Raw genomic sequence first — 22,743 nt, 5'->3', positions numbered from 1 at the left:
GTCACCACAGTCCTAAACAACACCACTAACTGTATTTCCTATGCTGTACCTTTCACTCCTGTGACGTATTCATTCTGTACCCCAAGCAGTTCCTAGATCCATGTTTGGGTTGCATCAATCGACAAATGTTCGTACTACAAACTATGAATGGAATGGAATTCAAACTACAGCTACGATTGGAATGCCTACCCACAGCATGGTTGTTGTTGTTGTTGTTGTTGTTGTTGTTTAATGTATAAAGACAAATAAAAGTTGATCAACGATGGAATCCCTGATTTGTGGCTTATGACACTAATATTCACCTTTTGCCTCTGAAGTTCTTTAACAATGATGGAATTATTTTTCTCTGTAGTGGACTGTAATCTCTAAAAGCTCCTCATTCCTCAACCAAACAAACTTAAGTAGCTGCACAGAGCAGTTAGCCCAGACTGGCTCATGGCCACACAGGAAAGATGAAGTCACAAACAGGCGACATGTACTGTAGGTGGTTCTGGGCTATGCTTTTCAAGGACCTTGACGGACCTAATGAGCACACCTTTCTGTTGTAAATTTCCAAGCAATGTGGAGGGGACAGAAACAATATGGGGCCTAAATGCTGGTAACATCATTTTTAGGAATAAAACCGTCTAGGTGTGACATACGTATAGGAAGTCAATAAACCTTACGTGTACATCATTATGCATTTTCACAGCCTGAGTCCACTCATTAACCATGACCCAAAGGAAGATTAGAATGGGGTCCACACCCCAAATCTCTCCTGGGGCTTGCTTCCAGTCATCATCCGTATGAATCCAAAGAATAATTTTGCTCTCAAAGAGAAAGCAAGGCTCAGGATCAGTGATCAGCCAGTGATAGTACAAGCTGAAATTTACCAACTCTACCCTTTCATTGTTTTTATTTTTATTACTATCTTCTCTTTACACCACATGAAAATGACTTTCCACTTACAATCATGACACAGTCTCCTTTTTAAAATAAGTTTAAGTTAGGGGCGCCTGGGTGGCTTAGTCGGTTGAGCGTCCGACTTCGGCTCAGGTCATGATCTCACGGTCCGTGAGTTCGAGCCCCGCGTCAGGCTCTGTGCTGACAGCTCAGAGCCTGGAGCCTGTTTCAGATTCTGTGTCCCCCTCTCTCTGACCCTCCCCCGTTCATGCTCTGTCTCTGTCTCAAAAATAAAATAAACGTTAAAAAAAAAATTTTTTTTTAAATAAGTTTAAGTTAAACAAATGTATGTTGCTTTAAAACAATGTTAGGTATTTCACAAAAACAGGTGGCACAGAGATGGTAAGAAGATAGATGACTGAAGTTTGACAAACACTTGTTTCAGTTTGCTGATCAGTACGAAATGCTACACAGGCCTAACTGACCATCCATCACTCCGATTTTCTGCAGATGAGGGTGCACTCTCTCTCCTGCCCTGCGGTGTATCGCAAGGCCTAATTTCCTCTCCCACGTATGTTCATAGAAGTTTAATGGCTGGTCCTTCAGGGAAATAATATGACATTGTTTTTACACCCTCTGGCTTGTATTTCTCCCATGTATCATGCTTAACAAGACTGGAATAAACGGATTCAGAACGAATGGAAGCTTATCAGATTTTTCTCTCCTTAAACCTCTATTTTAAGCTTTGAGAGCTCACTTAGAACTGGGATCAGTTATAACAAAAACCTACCAACAGCTCATATTGAATGCCTTTAATGTTCTAATTATGGTAAAAAGCAAAGGATGCTTATATGTACTTAACTTTCAAACTAACTAAAGGGGGAAAAGGAAAATATTTTGATAGAAAGAACAACTTCCTTTCTTCTCTTCTTCTCTCTGAATTAGTGTAATTCCCTGTATGCTCTATTAAATCTAGTGAGTTCAGCAGATGAGACTGCATTTCACTTACAAGACTGAGTATATATGGCCAAGTAACCTACATTTACCTATGAATAGGCTTCACAGGTAATTAAGTCACCTTGTCACAACAAAGATTTCCTTGCCTCTATTTTACATAATACCATCTGCCCACAGGATTCTCCTTTCCTTTCTTACAGAGTATAAACCAAGGTTACCTACCAAACAGGGACTATATTAAAAATAGCTTAGACCTTCAATTGGTCTTGAGTCTCCATTGAGTGACTCATACAAAATAAAAGCAAATCTCGCAAGTGACTCACGTTAATTTAAGGAAGAGCTATGTATTCAGGCATACACACTTACCCACAGATTCATATACTCATAGAGAGTCACACAGATACATATATGTAAAACCTATTATTTTACAAGCTCTTTAGGCAATCAAAAACTTTTATGCGTCAAAACACAGTAAATTAAAGGACTCTGTCTAGTAATATAAGTTAAAGTGTCATTTAGAACTTCATTAAAACCCCAACGCCAAGATTAAGGCAACATTTCTGTGAACATGATTCCATGAAACTTAGCATTTAACGTCCTGTGTGATCACTTTCCTTCTGCTGGTTCATACAGCAAAGGAAATTAGTTCTCTAGATACCAAGACGCTGATTAGGACACCAAATAGAGAAATTAAAACCGTCACCAGCTTGTGATACCATCACCACTAGTCCTCTAGAAGGAAACAATGAAGTAGAAGGTAAGTCAAACTTACCTTTTAATCACGGAAGAAAATTCAGATGTTGCTCTATTGATAGTTTAAGGAGGTTTCAATAAAAATATGATGAAATACTTTTTTTCTTGCTTGATTCCTCCTCCTCTACAATTCCTTTATCACCCGCAATCTCTTCTAAGTCACCATGAACATCAATACTCACCAAACGTTCTTATAAGCGTATTTCCAAAAATGATATAAAGCGTTAGAAATCCATTAACAATGCCACAACAAAATCATACTTAATCCTATTTTATTTGAGCTGTTTCCAGTTAAGACAGTTTAAAAACAAGTAATAAATATGTGTCCCTTATGCAATTTCCATGCCCCATCAGATCCTGGCACACATCTGATTCTATCTCTTCCTCTCCTTTTGTCAAGACAACGCTTACTGGGGTGCCCCAGAGGCTCAGTCAGGTAAGTGTCTGACTTCGGCTCTGGTCATGATCTCTCAGTCTGTGAGTTCGAGCCCCACGTCGGGCTCTGTGCTGACAGCTCAGAGCCTGGAGCCTGCTTCCGATTCTGTGTCTCCCTCTCTCTGCCCTTCCTCCACTCACGCTCTCTCTCTCTCTCTCAAAAATAAACAAACATCATTAAAAAAAATTTTTTTTTAAAGAGACAATGCTTACTATCAGTAACGGTTTCTAGTTTCATCTCTATACTTTATTGTATTTTTCAATTCTTCTACACTGGTGTATTATATTAGCATCAAGATACAGAAAGAAATTAAATGTGACTTGTAATCTTAAGGGATGAGGTAGTCAAAGAAACCCTTCACAGTTTTAAGAAAATCCCAACATTCTTCATGAGTCAACTTAAAAATGGAAATCTTATTCTGTTCTGGCATTTTAAAAATAGCTGATATTAAACACGCAATTGTTTTACTTTATTTTTAGAACACTTAAGTCAGCACATATGCAATGAATTACCATGTTGTTCACACTATGATGTAAATTAAGAATTATTTCTGATTGATCAATTACTGTGATTTATATGGCCTTAGGAAGTGACAGCTCTTTCTCAATCCAGATTCAAAAGGTCACTAACTTAAAAAAGAACTCCAAACCAAATTAAAATGATCTACTCACAACTGTAATTTCAGGCTCACGAAACTGTGCCATACAATCATCATCAAAGCTTGAGCTTGCTGCAAGGTCCCTCCAGGCCAGCCTCTACACAACTACAGGAAACAACCCAGCAAAGCTAACCACCTGGCGAGTGTTTATTCTGGGGCCAAATTTACAGTATTCAGACACACGCATTATTTTCTTTACTATAGCAACCTTATAATATATGAAACAGTGTCCATATTTTACAGAAGAAAGCAGTGCCCGGAAATAATAATAAGCTTCTCCAAGGTCATGAGGGTAGTGTGGAAATTTACACAGGGAAACCTCGCTAAAGTAGACTTGAGATGGTAGAAGGAGAAGCTGGTAGGGAGAGCTGTACCACTCAATTACAAGAAGAACTGTCAATTACAGAACTCTGTAAGAAAAACCCCAGTAGGGGAAGATACATGTTATATCTCCTACAAGAAATCAAATACCCCTGGCAACTTACCCAAAGAGAAATCATCATCACCCTGAATTCCTGATTCCCTTTAATGTAATTTTATTCAAAACAACTCCTCCCAACTTCCTCCTCCTTTTCCATACAATAATGTTCCTCTCTTTGGTTTGTTGAACTTGCCTATAGATTTGCTGTAGCTTACTTATCCCGGATTCCAATTCTCTACTCTTCGCAGACAAACCCACCTTTTTCTGGAAAAATAGCTGGTAGTTTTAAGGCTAACAATAGCAAATGGCAGGACTAGAATTCAAAATTTGCTCTAATTTCAGAGTGTGTGACTTAACCATTCTAGGTACTGACTGGCTTTCTTATAACCCTAGTGTCAGCCATCTTGTTCTATATACTGGCCTTACAGGTAAACACCCTACAGTCAGGGACCACAGTTTAGCTCTCTATGGATCCTGATCTCTCTCGTAATAAGGGGAATTTGATTCACACCCACAAAGAGATAATACACTAGCCAAGGATTTCTCTTCCACTACTATCCTAAGAATCACACAACATGAAGATTTTTTTTTAAGATTTTATTTTTATTTTGAGAGAGAGAGAGAGAGAGAGTGAGCATGTGAGCTGGGGAGATGGGCAAAGGGACAGGGAAAGAGACAATCTTAAGCAGGCTCCATACTGAGTGCTGAGGCTGACATGGGACTTGATCCCATGACCCTGGAATCACGACCTGAGCTGAAATCAAGAGTTGGACACTCATCAGACTGGGCCACCCGGGCGTTCCCACAACCTGAAAAATTTCAATAAGCCACAACCGTATCATTCTATATAATCATCTTCCTCCCAAATTTTTAAACAAACACCTAATAATTTTTTAGGTAGGAGTTCCAAGTGTCTGCCTAATAAATTCTCAAATTGTTGTGTCTGGCTTTAGCCTCTACTACAAAGCTGTAATCATCAAGACAGTATGGTACTGGCACAAAAATAGACATACAGACCAATGGAATAGAATACAGAACACAGAAGTGAACCCACAAATGGATGGCCAACTGATCTTTGATAAAGCAGGAAAGAGTATCCAGTAGAAAAAAGACAGTCTTTTTAGCAAATGGTGTTGGGAGAACTGGATAGCAACATGCCGAAAACTGATACTAGACCACTTTCTTAAACCATACACAAAAATAAACTCAAAATGGATCAAAGACCTAAATGTGAGATAAGAAACCATCAAAACCCTAGAGGAGAAAGCAGGCAACAACCCCTGTGATCTGAGCCACAGCAATTTCTTGCTCGACACACCTCCAAAGGCAAGGGAATTAAAAGCAAAAATGAACTATTGGGACCTCATCAAGATCAAAAGTTTCTGTACTGCAAAGGAGACAATCAACAAAACTAAAAGACAACCGACAGAATGGGAAAAGGTATTTGCAAATGACGTATTGGATGAAGGGTTAGTATCCAAAATCTATAAAGAACTTACCAAACTCCACACCCGAAAAACAAATAATCCAGTGAAGAAACGGGCAGAAGACATGAATAGACACTCTTCCAAAAAGACATCCAGATGGCTAACAGACACATAAAAAGATGCTCAATATCACTCCTCATCAGGGAAATACAAATCAAAACCATACTGAGATACCACCTCACACCGGTCAGAGTGGCTAAAATGAACAACTCAGGAAACAACAGATGTTGGCAACGACGTGGAGAAATGGGAAACCTCCTCCACTGCTGGTGGGGATGCAAACTGGTGCAGCCACTCCAGAAAGCAGTGTGGAGGTTCCTTAAAAACTTAAAAATAGAACTACCCTACCTAATAGCACTCCTGGGAATTTATCCAAAGGATACAGGAGTGCTGATGCATAGGGGCACATGTACCCCAATGTTCATAGCAGCACTTTCAACCACAGCCAAATTATGGAAAGAGCCCAAGTGCCCACCAACTGATGAATGGATAAAGAAGATGTGGTTTATATATGCAATGGAACACTACTTGACCATGAGAAAGAATGAAATCATGCCATTTGCAGCAACGTGGGTGGAACTGGAAGGTATTATGCTGAGGGAAATAACTCAGTCAGAGAAAGACAGGTATCATATGTTTTCACTCATATGTGGAACTTGAGAAACTTAACAGAAGACCATGGCAGAAGAGAAGGGGAAAAATAGTTACAGAAAGGGAGAGAGGCAAACCATAAGAAACTCTTAAACACAGGGAACAAACTGAGGGTTGATGGGTGGAGGAGAGGGGAAAATGGGTGATGGGCAGTGAGGAAGGCACTTGTCGGGATGAGCACTGGGCGTTGTATGTAAGCGATGAGTCACAGGAATCCACCCCAAAATCAAGAGCACATTGTACACACTGGATGTGAACCAGTTTGACAATAAATTATATTAAAAAATAAATAAGTAAAATAAAACAGAAAGTCTCACAGCAAAAAAAAAAAAAATCATGGTGTCTGGAAACACGGTATTTCTTAGTAACAATCATTCTGTGAAAAGAATAAAAATTGTTTTCTTTGATTAGAGACTGTCAAAATTGATTCCGTTCCTAGAGTTTCTCGAAGGATTGAAAAACAAAAAACATATATATTTAGCACATTTTAAAACGCAGCAGAAGGTCTCTTTTGAGAGGTGGAAGAGGAGTTGGAAAACCAACATGCGTAGGCTCTCAGTTCCCCTACCCGGCAAGAGCTGTCAAATGACTCCCTAGCACCAGCAGGAAAAGAGGAAGCGATGAAAGATGGAAGTTAAAAGAATCAGAGGAGCCAAAAAGACAGCAGGGAGTGCCACCCTCAGGAGAAAAGGGGTGGGACACAGACTCTGTGCAGTTCAAACGGCTACCAAAGTAGACAAAGACGGGTAAATGGTAAAAAGGTCTCCCTGGAGCAGTGTGGCACTCAGTGTGGCAGAGGCAGACAGGCTCTGTCCCAGCTGCGCTTCCTGGTAAGGCTCCTGGGAACCATTCATCATCATTAGAGGAAATGCTGCCGCCACTTCCCACCCCCCGGGGTATTCAGAGTCCCCAGTGAAAGTGGCATAATGGCAAATCAGCACACACAGCTGCCATCCGCCCCAAGTCTTCCCATTTGCAATTTGCACTGACAATTTCCAAATCAACGCTCCCTCCTCCTGCTCCCTCCTCCTGCTCACCGCACCCTAATCTACAGGCAATGGGCTTAGTTTCTGTTTCCAAAATGATGTCAGTCTGCTGCTCTGAAGGGTCCCCAGACCTGTGTCTCTCCAGCTCTCTTTGCCTTATAGTGACAGAAAGACAAAACCTAATTTTAAAGAAAATTGTTCTCAAACCCCCCCCCCCATACTTCAAGGTTAAGTGTCTAGACATCATGTGTAAAGAAGAGGAGTGAATATAAAATGCATTTTATCTGTACAGCTATCAAAAGGTTTGCGGTTTTATTTTGTTTTCCTTGGGAAATTACCAAATTATACTTTTTTGGGCCTAATTTTTATTCAGAAAATTTAACGGGGACACCAGTCCCTTCTGATTTATTCTAGATTTTCAAGTACTCTGTGGGTGATCTAATTAAATATTTTTATTAAAAGAGGACCATGAGGGATAGATTTAAAACTTCAGTAGAGCCGGAACTCCTACACAAGTACACAGGCCAACATCAGCGAACTTTGATCAACTTAAGCTGAGAATGGGGGGGAGGTGCTCTGCCAAAGAGGAGTGTCCAGGGCCCTGATTCCAGAGTTTCAGCATAAAGCTAGCTGCCTGCACGTGTCCATACATGGGGCAGAGGCCATGAGCTTTCAGACATGAGAACGTCAAATAACGTTTTCAAGAACTATGAGCAGGAGCCAGCCTTGTGACATTCAAAACGAAGAAGAAAGTCACTCCTGGGTGGCTCAGGTCATGATCCCATGGTCATGGGCTCGAGCCCTGCATCGGGCTCTGTGCTGACAGCTCAGAGCCTGGAGCCTGCTTTGGATTCTGTGTCCCATGCTCTCTCTGCTTTTCCCCCACTCGTGCTTGGTCTCTCTCTCTCTCTCTCTCTCTCAAAAAAAAAAATAAATAAACATAAGAAAAAAATCTTTTTAATAAAAAAATTTTTAAAAAACTGAGAAGAAACTTCCAACATCACATGTTTCATCTTTACTTATTTACGGATTACCAAACTAATGCTCACTTTGGAGACTTCCAACATTAATGTTACTTGAGAAATTTATTTTTTTATTTTTACTGTTTAGCTTCGCCATCTTTTTTTTTTTTTTTTTTTAATAAAACTTATTGTCAAATTGGCTAACATCCAGCGTGTACAGTGTGCTCTTGGTTTTGGGGGTAGATTTCAGTGATTCATAGCTTCCATATAACACCCAGTGCTCATCCCAACAAGTGCCCTCCTCAATGCCCATCACCCATTTTCCCCTCTCCCCCGCCCATCAACCCTCAGTTTGTTCTCTGTATTTAAGGGTCTCTTATGGTTGGGGCACCTGGGTGGCTCAGCCTGTTAAGCATCTGACTCAGGCTCAGGTCATGATCTCACAGCTCTTGAGTTCCAGCCCCGTGTTGGGCTCTGTGCTGACAACTCAGAGCCTGGAGCCTGCTTCAGATTCTGTGTCTCCTCTCTCTGCCCCTCCCCTGCTTGCACTCTGTTCCTCTCTCTCAAAAATAAACAAATGATTTAAAAAAAAAAAAAAAAAAGAATTTCTTTTGGTTTGACTACCTCCCTTCCTCCCTCTCTGTTTGTAACTATTTTTTCCCCTTCCCTTCCCCCATCGTCTTCTATGAAGTTTCTCAAGTTCCACATATGAGCTGACTTCAGAAATTTCAAGTCTCCCCCCAATCCCCCACAAAATTAAGAACTATAAAATGTTTATTAGCTCAGAGGATTTTTCCTATGAAAAGACAAATATATAGAAATGCTTTTAAAATACACAAATTGCATCATGCCATATGTTCTGTTCTTCATCTAAGTTGTATGTTTATCTGGCTGGTGTGCAGGGATGTCTGTTACAAAGATGTTCAGTGAAAACCTACTTGTTCTTGGTTTTTTTTTTTTTCCAAAAACTAGTTTTAATAGCCCAATAGTAAGACAGCAACAACACTAATACACATAACAAAGTCAATACATCAGTACAGTCATTAGAAAGCAATTAATATAGATCAGAGAGGGTATATTTGGTTTTAACTGGTCACAAAGTTAATTCCAGAGACGACTACTCCTTGAAACAGGTCAGAGTTTTCTCAATGATCCTATAGCAGCACTATATTCTTGCCAAAACACGTTAAGAGGAAAACAGATGTCAAAATTATTTTTGCTGACTTCTATGTTTAGCTTTGGTATTAAGTTCTTGGGTCAGAAGCTAAAATTTTAATTTAAAAGAAAATCAATTCTTCCTATTTGTACTTAATAGCAACAATCTTTCGACGTGCATTATCTCCTTGATCCACCCACACAGCATGACAGGTAAGGGAGACAGTAATGCTCTTCCTCTTTTAGAGATGAAGAAATCAAGGCTCACCACTGAGGATACCAAGACCACAGAGTCAGTAACTGGGCAAAACTTCAACTTGGGCATCTTGATCTAAAACACAGGGCTTTTTCCACCATTAGGATGAAAGAAATTGGCTGCATTTTAGAGGAACATCATTTTGCCAGTGTCTTCCATTGCTTTAGTATAGGACATTAGGGTAAAATGAAAATGGTTCAACAGAGGGGCAGGAGAAGAAAAAAAAAAAACAAATACTGTGGAGGTGTTCGCTGCATTTTACATGTCAACACCAAAAAGACTGACTTTTAGCAGGGGAAAGAATACTCTTTCTTATAGTAGAAAGCCAACTAATAAACACAGAAGGAATGCAGTTAGAAAATAACCATTTGTCAACCACCCTAATACTGATCAATTCAAGTAAACACCATAAAAGAATGTTAAAACCAGTGTATTAAAGTTTGAGGAGCAGCAAAATATTTACATAGCCACAAAATATCCCCCTGTAAGATACGAGGTAAAGGAGAAAACAACAACTGAATAGTGGAGAAGTCTGGCAGACAGGACTCGAACCAAGCAGTCCAAATTTATGTCACCAATTGACATCATGTGACTCCCAACAGGATGTGCTGAGAAGGACACACTATCACTTCTGTGGTATTCCCATTCAAAATATATGACCTAAATCCATATTCATGAGCAACAAACAGATCCAAACTGAGAGGCACTCTACAAATGACCTTTTCTGTAAAAGACAAAAAACTTCAACAAATGCTGTCAACTAAGAGACACTAAAGAAATATGACAACTAAATAAAACATATGATCTAAGATTTTCTCTCACTGTAATGGAAATTATAAAGATTATTAGTGAAATCTGAATAAATTTGGTAGATTAACGACACCCCCCATATGAATTTCCTGATTTACACAACTGTACTCCAGTTCTGTAAGGTAACGTCTTATTGCTAAAAAACACACACACTGATATATTTAGGGATTAAGAGTAGACAGAGAAAAGAATTCAAATAAATGTAATAGATGTCAATATTTGGCAAATCTGGGAAGAGATTATGCAGGAATTTGTTTATATATATCTGAAATTATGTCAAAATAAAAGTCAATATAATAATAAACAGAGAGTCTTAATAAAAGACAGTAATTTTTTTTTTTTTTTTGAGAGAGAGAGAGACAGAGACAAAGACAGAGCGCGACTGGAGGAGGGGCAGAGACAGAGGGAGACACAGCATCCAAAGCAGGCTACAGGCTCCGAGCTGTTGGCACAGAGCCCATCGCAGGCCTCAAACTCAAGAACCTCGAGATCATGACCTGAACTGAAGTCAGACGCTAAACCGACCGAGTCACCCAGGCACCCCAAGTTGTTTTTTTTTTTTTAAATAAATGCTTCATCAGGTGAATGATAGGCCATTCTGCAATTTTTATTGGTCTCAGAACAGTATCTTCTAACAATAACAAACGGTAAAATCTCATCGTGTTCTATCAAAGCCTGGTTCTGGAAGGGAAGGTATTGTTAAAGCTTTCTGGTCCGTCCTGCAACCCAGCCTTATGAGCAATGACAGGCTAACCAGACCTACAGCAAACTAAACAGAGTAACTGGAGTACACAAAAGCCGCTGAGGTCTCACAGCCTCTGTGACCACAACTGTGGGTCTTCATATCCTCCCGCTTTCAAGGGGAACCTGTATTTACAGGCGACGGTACAAAATAATGGCTCTGGGCCACCGTCCACTTTCACTGCAGTCCACATCTGCACTCTCCAAGTACAAGAGGACACTGCATTTAACCCAACAACTGTCACACAAGTACGCTCACTACCACATGGGAGTCTCGCACAATGCAGCTGTGAGCTCAGTTCTCCAACCTAAGAAGCCTGAAAACTGGCCATCAATCAATAAATAAATAAATGTGGACGGCCTCTACAAGTGGTTTAAGAGTTGCTCTGGAACTACATCATGTGGTCATGCATTTGCCATGCCAGCCATGTAGCTACAAAAAAAAAAAAAAAAAAAAAAAAAATTGAACCAAGAAACTAATATACCGATAGCACATGCCTCCAAGTGAATTTGCCAGTTTCCTAGTAGGCTTTGGTTTTGCTGTGCTTTTCTTGGCATGAGCACTATGCCCAATGAGGTATTTGCATAACAAGTCAAATACCTCATATGGTAGTCAACTGAGGGAACAGCGAGATGCTCCAATGCTAGGGAAATCGGCTGGGTGGACTCAGGGAGAGATGTATGCTCCCCACATGGAACATCCCTAACGGATTTTTCAGGGTAATATCAACCATATGTGATTTTTCACCTTTTGGTTTCTCCAAATCACTTACAGTAGAATTGGGCAGAATGTGACTGGTGGTCCAGAGTAGACTCTAGAGGTCACAGAAAAAAGCACTCTATTTGTTATGGATTCTGTTTACATTGGTTAACACATACTCAGCTGGCACTGGGCAGATTTTTCCAAAGGTTTCAAACTGTTACAAAGGACAAAAGCAAAGTTCCTTTAAGAAATGTGGTGGTACTGAGATATGAAGAGTAGTGCGTTGTCTTTGAAAGGGAGTTCATAAAGCAGACTAGGCTCTGAGGCAGAGAAACTAAACCACTGGGGTATTTATGGTACACAAAAGGTACTGTGGGGAAATTAAATTTCTAAAGAGGAGCTGACTATATGCAATCAAAGGTGAGGTGAGAAGTTATGAAAAGGGTCTGAGGCAGCTCATAATTAAGGACAGGGAGAAAACACACACATACACAATCACAAGGAAATACTGAGTAAGTTGGAACTTGCTGTATCTCAGTGTCAGATGTGAGGTAGGGTGGGCACAACAATCTGTCTGTCCCAATCCAAAGCAGACAGGAGGACACGGGATGCAAATATTGGGCGTGGGCTCCTGGAACAGTCAGGCTCCAAAGCTGTAGCTATGTGGGCTAGGAAGACACTTGATCAGAGGGGGCCCAAGACTTCTAGCCCCAGAATGAGCCAGCTCAGGCCTTCTCATGCCTTGAGGGCCCCCAGACAGAAAACTCCAGCAGTCAGGCTAGAAGGGGGGGCACATTCACAGCTCTGCTCCTGAGCAACTCACTGTGCATCATAAGGTTTTGGAGTAAGATAAATCTCTAGTCCAGTGATTCTCTCTGGTACCCCCACCATTCCCTGAGGTAGTGCTGGAAATCTGTGGGGGCATTCACTGGCACAAGGATTGGGGAGGGGGCCAAGGAGGCTCCAAGTCCTACAATGCACACAGTCCCATGCAATGAACATTAAGCCTCCAATGCAACTGACACAAATCCTGCCAGACTTTTGTGAAGGTAAAATAACAGACGTTTTATAATTATTGGAGTGGAGAACCTAACTCTGTTTCGTATTTACACACTAAGGGTTTTTTTTTTCAGTTACATATATACAGATTGTACACCCTTGTTCATAGCAGCATTATTCACAATAGTCAAAAAGTGGGAGCAAATCCAGTGTCCGTCAATACAGAGATAAACGAAATGTGGTATAGGCATCAATACACAGTGGGATAGTATTTAGCCATAAAAAGGAAGCAATTCTGATATATCTTACAATAGGGACGAACCTAGAGGATGAATCACGTCAGATGGAATGAGCCAGACACAAAAGGAGCAATATTGCATGATTCCACTTACACGGAGTGCCTACAGAAACAGAAAGTAGAATGGTGGTTGCCAGGAGCTGGGGCAGAAAGAGCACGGAGTTGTTTCACGGGGAGTTTCACTGAAGGAAGACGGGAAACCTCTGGAGATGGATGGTGGTGATGGCTGCATGACCGTGTAAATGCCACAGAAGGGTAAGACTAAAAATAGTTAAATGGTCCAGATTGGGTTATGTTTATTTCAGCACACATTAAAAATACACACACACACAAACACGGAAGTGTGCAAGTCACAAGAAGACTGGACTTGGTTGTGCCAGAACTCAACCACAACCTGTTCACCACTGCAGAAAATTCAATCTCGGATGGTGACACGGCTCCAGGGCCAGAGTCCCCAGCACCACCTTCCCACTCTGGCAGCCTCTCCAGCTGGTACATCAGGTTGGGTCTAGCAGGGGGCGCCAGCACCTGGCACCTTCAGGGTACCTTCAAACGTCACCATGTCCGCACACATACACCCTGATACGTGGGATTTATTATCAGTTATCTTCATTTTCAGTTTTCTATTACAGTACATAGAGATCTTACAAGTAGGGGTGTGTGCATCTATTACTTTCTTTGTAAATTTCGTTTCACGATAGTATCGGGGGCAGTGAAACACTATTTGCTAGAAAAAAACTGAAGGGAGGCGGCCTGGCTTTGGTCTCAGGGAGCAGACAGCAGCAGCAAGAGCCTAAAGACTGCAGTAAAGCACGAAACTCAGTGAGTCTCCGTGGATTTCACAGAAGCACCCTTTCATGAGAATTAAAGTTCTTACGGGGAAGGTCTGCTGGTAGTTGGCCCACTCCCCTGAAAAGGAAGAAATATGGTAGGAAAGTAGAAAGTGCCTGACTCTCCTTAGTGATGAAACACAGGCACAGTTAAAATCATCAAATTCGTGCCCAGTAATCAACTCCGACACAGACGAGGTGAAGCAGGTAACACTTTTTTCAGTCATGGGAATTACCGTATCACGTCAAAGGAGATCAGGGTTTAATGGAGAAGGGCACGGTGTGTCGACTGCAATGACACATATGTTGTTTCTCTGTTGCGATCATCCTTCTTTCCATCTCAACACTGGGACATGATTCATATTTTACATACTGTCCAAAAGGGGAATGTGACTTACCAGAAACCATCCTCCACATTTCAAATACAGATCCCCCCTCTGCCAAGAGAAAATCCTGCCCAGCTGTAGATTTCTCATTTGCAAAACATAAGAGCAATGAAATTCCATTACTTAGAGAAACTGGCTGTTCCACCAAACCCCTGGCAACGGAAGCTGTACTTATCTTTCTGAACAATAGCCTCAGAAAATGTATTCTTTCTCTCTCAGACAAAAAGAAGGAAAAAAAAAAAAAAGACAGTAAGTATGCCTTTGAGCTCTTGAGAAAGTGCTCTTGTCCAAGCCAATTTCTCTTCGGGAAAATCCACTCCCCTGACCTGGGAAATACAAAGATTGACCCTAAAACATGCAGTAAAAAGAGCTCCAAGTTTAAGAACGCTTCAGAAAGTCAATGGGGATGTAACAATATTAATAACGTCCTTAAAACAAAATCAAGTATCCCTTTAATACGTAAGTGACCACGATGTACCCGCTCCCGCAGAAAAGTGACTCTTAGACCCTAACATGTTCAGTTTGTTTTCCTGGTGACGTTTAACTGCCTGTTTTCCTGAGGACATAAATGATCCTGAAGTGTTCTGCTTCGCACATTGCAGAATTCATTCAAACAAGAATGGAAAGCCAGACTTTGTTCTCTGTCTTCCCAAGGCTCCTTTCTCTGGGGAGAAGCATGTGGCCAAATTCCAGTGGGTTACATGAACTCCACTCATGGCTTATCTCATAGTCAGAGTTCCCACTCAGCCCAAAGTTTTGAAACGGACCATGAAAACACTCAAGAAATACAGACGCTACACTAATGTGTTTGGAATACCAACAGTGCTGCTTTTCCTGTTCCCCGTTTAATGTGCCGTGTTACATGGCTATGGCCTTGGAGACTTTCTTGTGGGATTCAACATATTATCTAGGATTCTCCTATTTAGTTTCTTCCTCACAGGACACCCAACCACTTAGTCCATGTATTTACCCATTAAAAGAGCAATCAAAATGATCAAAAAAAGCAGCAGAAAACAGTCATTTGTATCCAACTTTGCACCAAGAGCCCATACAAGGAGACAATGAGTAACTGTCTCCCTTTGGGCAACCTGGGGCATCTGAGGCCATCTATGTGACCCTATTCCAGTGTGTTGGATGGTGGGCCAGGAGATCTACTTCCTCCATATAGCAAATCCACAAACCTGCTCTATAAAACCTTAAAATGCTCCATGAAGAACTGAATAGACAGAGTTGGGAATGATGTGAGTGACTATCCTATCAAACTTTGCCTGCACATCCCTGGACCATCACTTGGTAAAACCGGCAACAGAAGACAGAACGATGCATTTGTAGCAGTAACTGTGTGCCGCGAGCTGGGAGGACATGAGCAAGCCCCCAGAGCTGCCACAATCTTACCCTGGGAACCAACGTGAACACCGACACAATGTGCACAACAGGGATTGCTCATCTGGTTCTAACTAACAGACAACTCTCCAACGGCTTTTGCACAAAACTGTAACTGAAGCCCACAAAACAGATGCAAGACTAAAGGAAGAGAGCCAAATTGTGAACATGACACTCATAATCTGGCTTCTCTATATTTAATATAAACAAAAACTTAACACCAAGGCAATCAGCACTCCATAAAGTCCCACACAATGGGAGAGTTCTCCTGCCCAACCATCAGGAGGGTTCAGGCCTCCCTCCCTGACCAAAGTGAACCGGACGAAGACGGGATGGCATTCAGCCTATTAAAAGACACTGCCCAGCATTCACATACCTCAATAATCCTGTCATGAATTTGCAGGCCTCCGTCCTTGGCTGCGGGCCCACTGTCAACTATTTTGGATACAAAGATTCCTTCAGTGGACGATCCATCTTGGTTGTCCTTTGGGTTAAAAAAACACACACATGAATGCTAGGCATTAACTTGGTTAAAGCTTACACTCTTAAACTATGATGGACTCGAGCTTATGTCAAAAGTGGCAATGGGGTGAAAGCCCATCTGTTACCCCTAATTTCTGTTTTAATCTAAAATTAATACATGCACATGGTACGATGTTTCAAAACCTATCAAAATGTGTAAGTCCTTGCCACTTCCTACCCAGTGTCCTTTTCCCCTTTATAGCATCTATTGGCAGTTTATATACCCTTTCCAAAACATTTTTCACAGATCACCTTTCTTCAACATGTATCTGTTCCTTTTTCATGCATACAAACGGGAGTGTGCTCTCTCAATTCTTGTGCGCCTTGCCTCTTTTGCTTAACTTCACAAATCTTAGGGACTTTTCTCCAGTCTTCCTTTCTACCTCACTCCCTTAAATCGCTGAACGGTATCCCAGTAATGGGATAGTAAGCAGCTTCCAGTTGCCATTCTCAGAGACAATGATGTGTCTCATACCTTCTTCCAACCTGTACAATGAAATATCTTTTGCGGTATTTATCTAGGGCATATCCCTATCAATGCAACCAGTGGTCCAAGGATATGTAGATTTGACGGGCATTGCCAAATTAAGCACTCATAGCTCATGAGAGTGTTTTTCCATAGCCTCACCAGCACAAAGTACTATTAAAATTTTTAAGCACCCAACAATTTGATTGTGAAAATAGGTGTTTTATGCGTGCTCTGATTTACATTAGAAAAGCTCACCACCAGCACCCCAATCCTAATAAATTTTCATCTCCAATCTCAAATCCCTTTAGATCTTTCAAAGTCTGGACTGAAACTTTCTGGGAAAAGCGACGGCTCGCTGCTCAAACTCCTTCCTTTATTTAAAATCAAAAAGCTCCAACAAGCTCATAAAAAAAAAACCCTCACAGCTTGTTCATGAACTTCTTTCCAAACAGCACTGGGATGAATTCTCTCCAAGTGTGTGGATTAAATTTCTAGTGATTAACAGATGGATTTATAAGTTAAATGGCCCAAGTATGTGTTGTTTCCAAACAAAAGCATTTGAAAAGTAATTTCAGGATCTTCCACAGAAACTCCAAATTCTGGAGTTGCCATAAGGCTGTAAGATGATCTATTTTAAAAATAATTTCTGTATACAGAAATACATATAAATCCCATTTGTTAAAAAGTAACAAGGAAAATATAAAATTTTTCTCTTTAAACAGAAAAGAAAAGACCCATATTCTAAAGGAGAAAGGGAGGACTTGAACGTAGTTCAATCGACCGCTTCAAGTGAAAGAGCAATGGATAAGAATAAGCAAATACACACTCTATACCTCTTCTCTCTCTCCCTCCATCCTCACCCCTGTCTCTCCAACACACACACACACACACACACACACACACACACACACACACACACCCTATAAGGTCATAAGTAGGATTCAAAAGAAATCAAAATCACAACCTAAAATGAGCATTAAGTGTTTTCCCCAACATTTATCCCCCCGTGACAAAGACAGGTCTCCAAACTGACATCTGGATTCTATCAACACTCTTCCAAGAGAGAAGGGTCAGAGAGACTGTGGGTGCTGTGCTAGATCAGCCATCCTCAACAGGCAGCCCTGCCCAGCATCACAGCACCCTGCATGGGGCCACTGCAGACTAACCCTTCACTGTCTGGATTTCTCCCTGCCTCCTTTCTCTCTCACAGCCGCCTCACTAATGCACTAATCCCAGCACATTCATGTATCTCCCCACACGCATATCTCAATTTTAAGTACACAGTTGGGCAACTGCTTCTATTTACTGACTACACGCTAGGCAGCAGGCAGGTAGGGAGCACCCTGTGTCCACTGTTTCATCCTTCCAATAACTAAAAATGGTGAGTACTGTATTATTCTCCATTTCATAGAGGAAAAACCTGAGACAGAGAGGTTAAATAACTTATCAGAGGTCACAGAGCTAAAAAGTAGCACAGGTCAGTTTCAAAACTAAAGGCATTCCCTTACACACGCTCAAAGTGCAATACTGCCTCCTATGGAGAAAAATCTCAACAAGAAGCATTAATTCGGAAGTTCCACATTCCAGGCTATGGAATATTCCACTGGAGAAACCTGAAGAATCTCAATGGACCACACAGGATTTGATTTGTGGGCAATTGTGGGTTCCCTAAGAGGTGATGTCAATATACCCAATGAAAAGAGATGTGCACTTACTCTGAATTCGTTGCTTTGCATTTCTTGCCGGAAGAGGGAGTTGGGAACAGGATTTTGACGTTGGTTTGTTTTGCAGAATACTACTTTGTGTACAAGTAATTTTTCTTAGGACAATCAGTAAGTTCAAGCAAAAGCAGAGGAACAGGCAAAAGCAAACAGCACAATTCAGGTTAAATTAATAAGACAGTGGTAGGAGGTGGAGAAAGAACGCAAAAAAAAAAAAATACAGCAAGGACAAAATCCAAGAAAACCAAAGCAATCCCATCCCGGAAAGCTAGATGTGTCTCTTCAAAGACATTGCTCGATTCTTTGTTTGGTCCCTCTCTGAATACATTTTAAGTCCAAGTTATTTATCAAGGTGAACTAACACGGCTCGGGATTTGTTTTGTTTTGCCAGCTTGAGAAAAGGAAAAATCAAAGGGATTGTTTCCATCAGAGGGGTACCTGAAGATGAAGAATACCTGCCAAAGGCCAAAGTGACAGGTTTGACACACCAGACTGGCTGCTGTGTCTGAAGGGATAGAAGAATTAATGAATGAATGATGTGACTCTGCGAAGGGCAGTGCATCATGCAAGGAAAAGACTCGTGTCAGCGCCCCCCGGCTGGGCTTATGTCACAACCCAACCAAGCATCTAACACAAGAATACCTTGGGAAACGCACACGTCATGGGTACTGCCTTCCACTTCCAGTTACTAACAATGAGTGTGCATTGTTGCTCATCTTGGCTTTTTAGCGTGTTCTCAATGACCTGCCAGATTTCCAGGCAACAGTTCAGAATACATTTAGGGTTCATTATGCTATTTCTGCTAATCAGGACAAGTTTTTTAAAAACACTATTGTAACCACATGCATATGGAATTAAACTTTCCTCCAGGGGACATGCACGCAGTTCTTGAAAAAAGACCACAGTAACTAAGAACACTTATGAATGCTACAAAATTCATTCTGGCTTTCACTTCAATCAGCTTTTTAAAGGAGAAAGAAAAAAAAAAGTACCTAAAACATGTACTTTGATAAGCACAAGAAAGAACCATATTCCAATGAGGCTGGGAGTGGCCTTTCTTCCCAGAGAGGGACAGAAAATAAATACAATCTTCACGGCCTTTCATGTGTCAAGTTCTCCAACCATCCCCAAGACACAGGCATCCTCTCCATTTCAAGCATTTTGCCAACGGTGGGCTCCTTTTTCCTACATATGCTTTGGTGAGGCAGAGAACAGACCTTCCTGGTTTGGGCTCTTTCTCCTGTGGAAGTTGCTGAAACATCTAACGGTGAAGTGCATCTTAGCTGGTTGAAGTCATTTCTTGAAACTATTAACAGTGAGTAGGGACAGGAGAAATAATATTTACGAGGCCAAATCAAGGACGGCCTCTGTCATTCGCCCTAAGCGGCAGAGCACAACACATTCTAAAACAAGTTGGGGAACACGGACCGCTCGTTTCCTGGGACCAATTACTTAGACATCCGAGCCCCTCCCTCAGCCCTGCCCTTTGCTGGCGAGTGTGGACTCCTGGCAGCAAGGACTCAAGCAGAGCAGCACTGCAACATGCTGCCAAGCTGTTCAGCCAAATGGCTACAGTCAAAAGGAAAAAAGTACCAACGGGACAGAATTCTACACTTTCTTAAGAAAGTCACCGAGACAAGGAGACAAACACAACCGTGTGTGCGCATCTCAGCAAAATGTCCCCACCCCTCTTCATTCTCACAGTTTAATCTCGTGGTCTGAAGGGTTCTTCTCTGTATGTATGTTTTATAGGACAGATAATGGGTCAGTCCGTCATTTAATGGCTACATATCACCTGTAAGTTAAGTTGTCATTTCTTAAAATTAACCCTGTGTGTTTTTGAAACTGTGGCTTTGGCCTAAAGCCAAGGGAACTCAACCCTCATTTCTCCTCACGCTAACTCCCCCATCTTCTCCCAGTCTCTTTCTGACCACTTCTTGCCCGCTCCTCTACTCTAGCCACGCTGAACTCTTTGCAGTTTCCCCAAATGCCAACTCCGACCCTATTCTAGGCTTTGCATGGGCTTCCTCAGGCCTGTTCACTTTCCTCTAGCTCAGTGGTCTTCAAAGATGGGCCCATGCAAAGCAATGCACTGGAACGATCAAAGAACATACGAGAAATTTTATTCACACTCACCTTTTAATTTCATCTTTTAAAATGCTGCTTTTTGCATGAAACTTTTTTAAGTCACGTACCATAGTTCAGCAGTGAAAATATAATTTAGAGCTAACTAAATAAGCTCAATTTTTTACAGTTAAGAGCACTCAACTAAATACAGTATATCTGGGCCCCAAGGGTGAGCCAACCCAGGCACACAGTTTAGCCACATACGGATGCCTGGTATCTCCTTATCCTTCAGGATTCAGCTTAACATCTTCTCCGCTCTTTCTTGATCACCCTGGCCAGCGACACCCCTTGCTGCTTGGTCTCTACCACCTGCCGTGCTCCCATTTTTTTCCTGCATCACATGTCCCCCAATCCGTAACTGTTATTATTTACCTGTTTCTTGCTTGATGTCCCCACCAGGACACAAACTCCATGACCACAGGGACCCAGTCTCCCTGGCCTCTACAGCATCTCCCAGCTCCTACCAAACAGCCCCTGTTCACGATTTTCTTTTCCTTCCCTTGGACTATTTTCCTTTTACACTAATAGACGAGGAAATGGCGAGCAGAAGAAACGAGCAACAGACGATGCACATTCAGATAACCCCATATGAAAGGGGAGATCCTGCAACGCGCCCTTTGCCATGTCTGGTCCCCAGAGCCGTTTCAGCGGCCATTTTCCTCCCAGTTAAACCTACTGGTCTGAGTTTGACCTCCTCTTTCTGGAGGGGGAGCTAATGATGAACGGGGTGAGCTGCAGTGGGAGGAAAAGCAAAGGGACGCAATCGTCTACAAATGAGGAACTGTCCCTGACTAATGAAGAGCTGACAGAGCAGAGCTCCAGATCAGACTTCCAGGCACAGAGTCCCCGCTCCAGCTGGGTTACTCTGTTCCAACTGGCCGCATCTCACACAACGTTCTTCACTCAACTGCTACCCAACCAGACATGCCCCCCCCCCCCCAAACCTAAACGGTTTAGATAAGTTGTTGTATTACTAGGACGATGCTATTTTAGGAGACCACAACTAAATAAAAACTCCTGAGGGTGAAGATGTTAGATAAACAATGAACTCCCTAATTAAAGAGAGCAGAATGAGGTGAGCGAGGTTTCTACTTCTCACTCCCCAAACCTTGACCCGTCTTCCTCGTACAGCAGGGAAAGGAAAACTTTTAGTAATTAACATACCACACAAGGCCGGCCACCGATAATATTGAATCCCAGGGAGCCAGAGTCTCGATGTAGGACAAGAGTCAGACTTTTGGTTTCTTCTCCCTGTAGGGAACAGAGGAGTTCAAAATTTTATTTACAAACAGGGAATAAATGGTAGCAATTTCCTTTCTATCTAAGCAGACTCACGGGCTCTTAGCTCATCATTAAAATCCTACGTCTCTTGGGTAGTTTAAGCAAGGCAACTTTTAGGGCCCAAGCTGAAACCGTGTCCTGTATTGAGGAGGTTACGAACGTTTCTAGATCCCAACCCTGCAGTGCCCGCATAAGAATGTCTGGCGATGTCCAGACATGCCTAATGAACATTATCTATCAATGACTCCTTGGTCTGCACACGCATCTTTCCTTTGACTGGCCCATCGCACGCCAGCTGTCTAGACAGCTACTTTCCGTTTCTCAACCATCCTCAACAGCGCCATTCTTGTTTTGTCATGAGAGGTTCAAGGAGCAAGGCTCTCGGAAGTCTGAGCACATGTATGGCCTGTCAATAGTCATCTGTGTTTGAGAGACTTGGGGGAAAAGCAGTCTGTGCAAAGTCAGACGCGAACGTGGAGGGGAAAGAGAAAAATCCTGTATCTTACTGCAGAGCAAGGGGGAGGGGGGCAATTTCACAAAGTAATTACTGTCCAGTCCACAGGAGATGCCGAGACATTTAACAGAAAACACTCTGTTCAAAGGAGGCTGGTCAGTGTGAACCCCTTTAAATCAAACAAGCAGAAGTCACCCAGGCGGGTCTCACAGGCAATGGTGAACAGTCAGAAGGGACAGAGATTCCATGGCACCTTAGCGAACACTCTCAAGTAACAGACAGATGAATAAAAATAGGTTTAACCTTAGGTGCACACTGTCACTAAACAGGCATTGACATCAACATTAACCTCACCAAGACACCACTGAAATGTTTCCACTTATTTGAATGATACACAAAACTTTACACGTAGGGA

The 22,743-nt window shown here is 41.9% G+C and overlaps 1 protein-coding gene across 1 annotated transcript in view; it reads right to left on the bottom strand.

Moving 5' to 3' along the window:
- Positions 1–22,743, bottom strand: part of PDZRN3 (PDZ domain containing ring finger 3) — a 239,239-nt gene that overhangs the window by 201,191 nt on the left and 15,305 nt on the right. Inside the window, exons 2-3 of the mRNA XM_015066051.3 lie at positions 21,758–21,844; positions 16,131–16,238 (exon numbers count right to left, since the gene is read on the bottom strand). Coding sequence (XP_014921537.3) covers positions 16,131–16,238; positions 21,758–21,844 — 195 coding nt within the window. The remainder of the gene's footprint in view (positions 1–16,130; positions 16,239–21,757; positions 21,845–22,743) is intronic.

This window comes from Acinonyx jubatus, chromosome A2 (genome assembly GCF_027475565.1).
Source record: "Acinonyx jubatus isolate Ajub_Pintada_27869175 chromosome A2, VMU_Ajub_asm_v1.0, whole genome shotgun sequence".
Classification (NCBI taxonomy): Eukaryota; Metazoa; Chordata; class Mammalia; order Carnivora; family Felidae; genus Acinonyx; species Acinonyx jubatus.
This window is presented reverse-complemented; position numbering and strand designations above follow the sequence as displayed.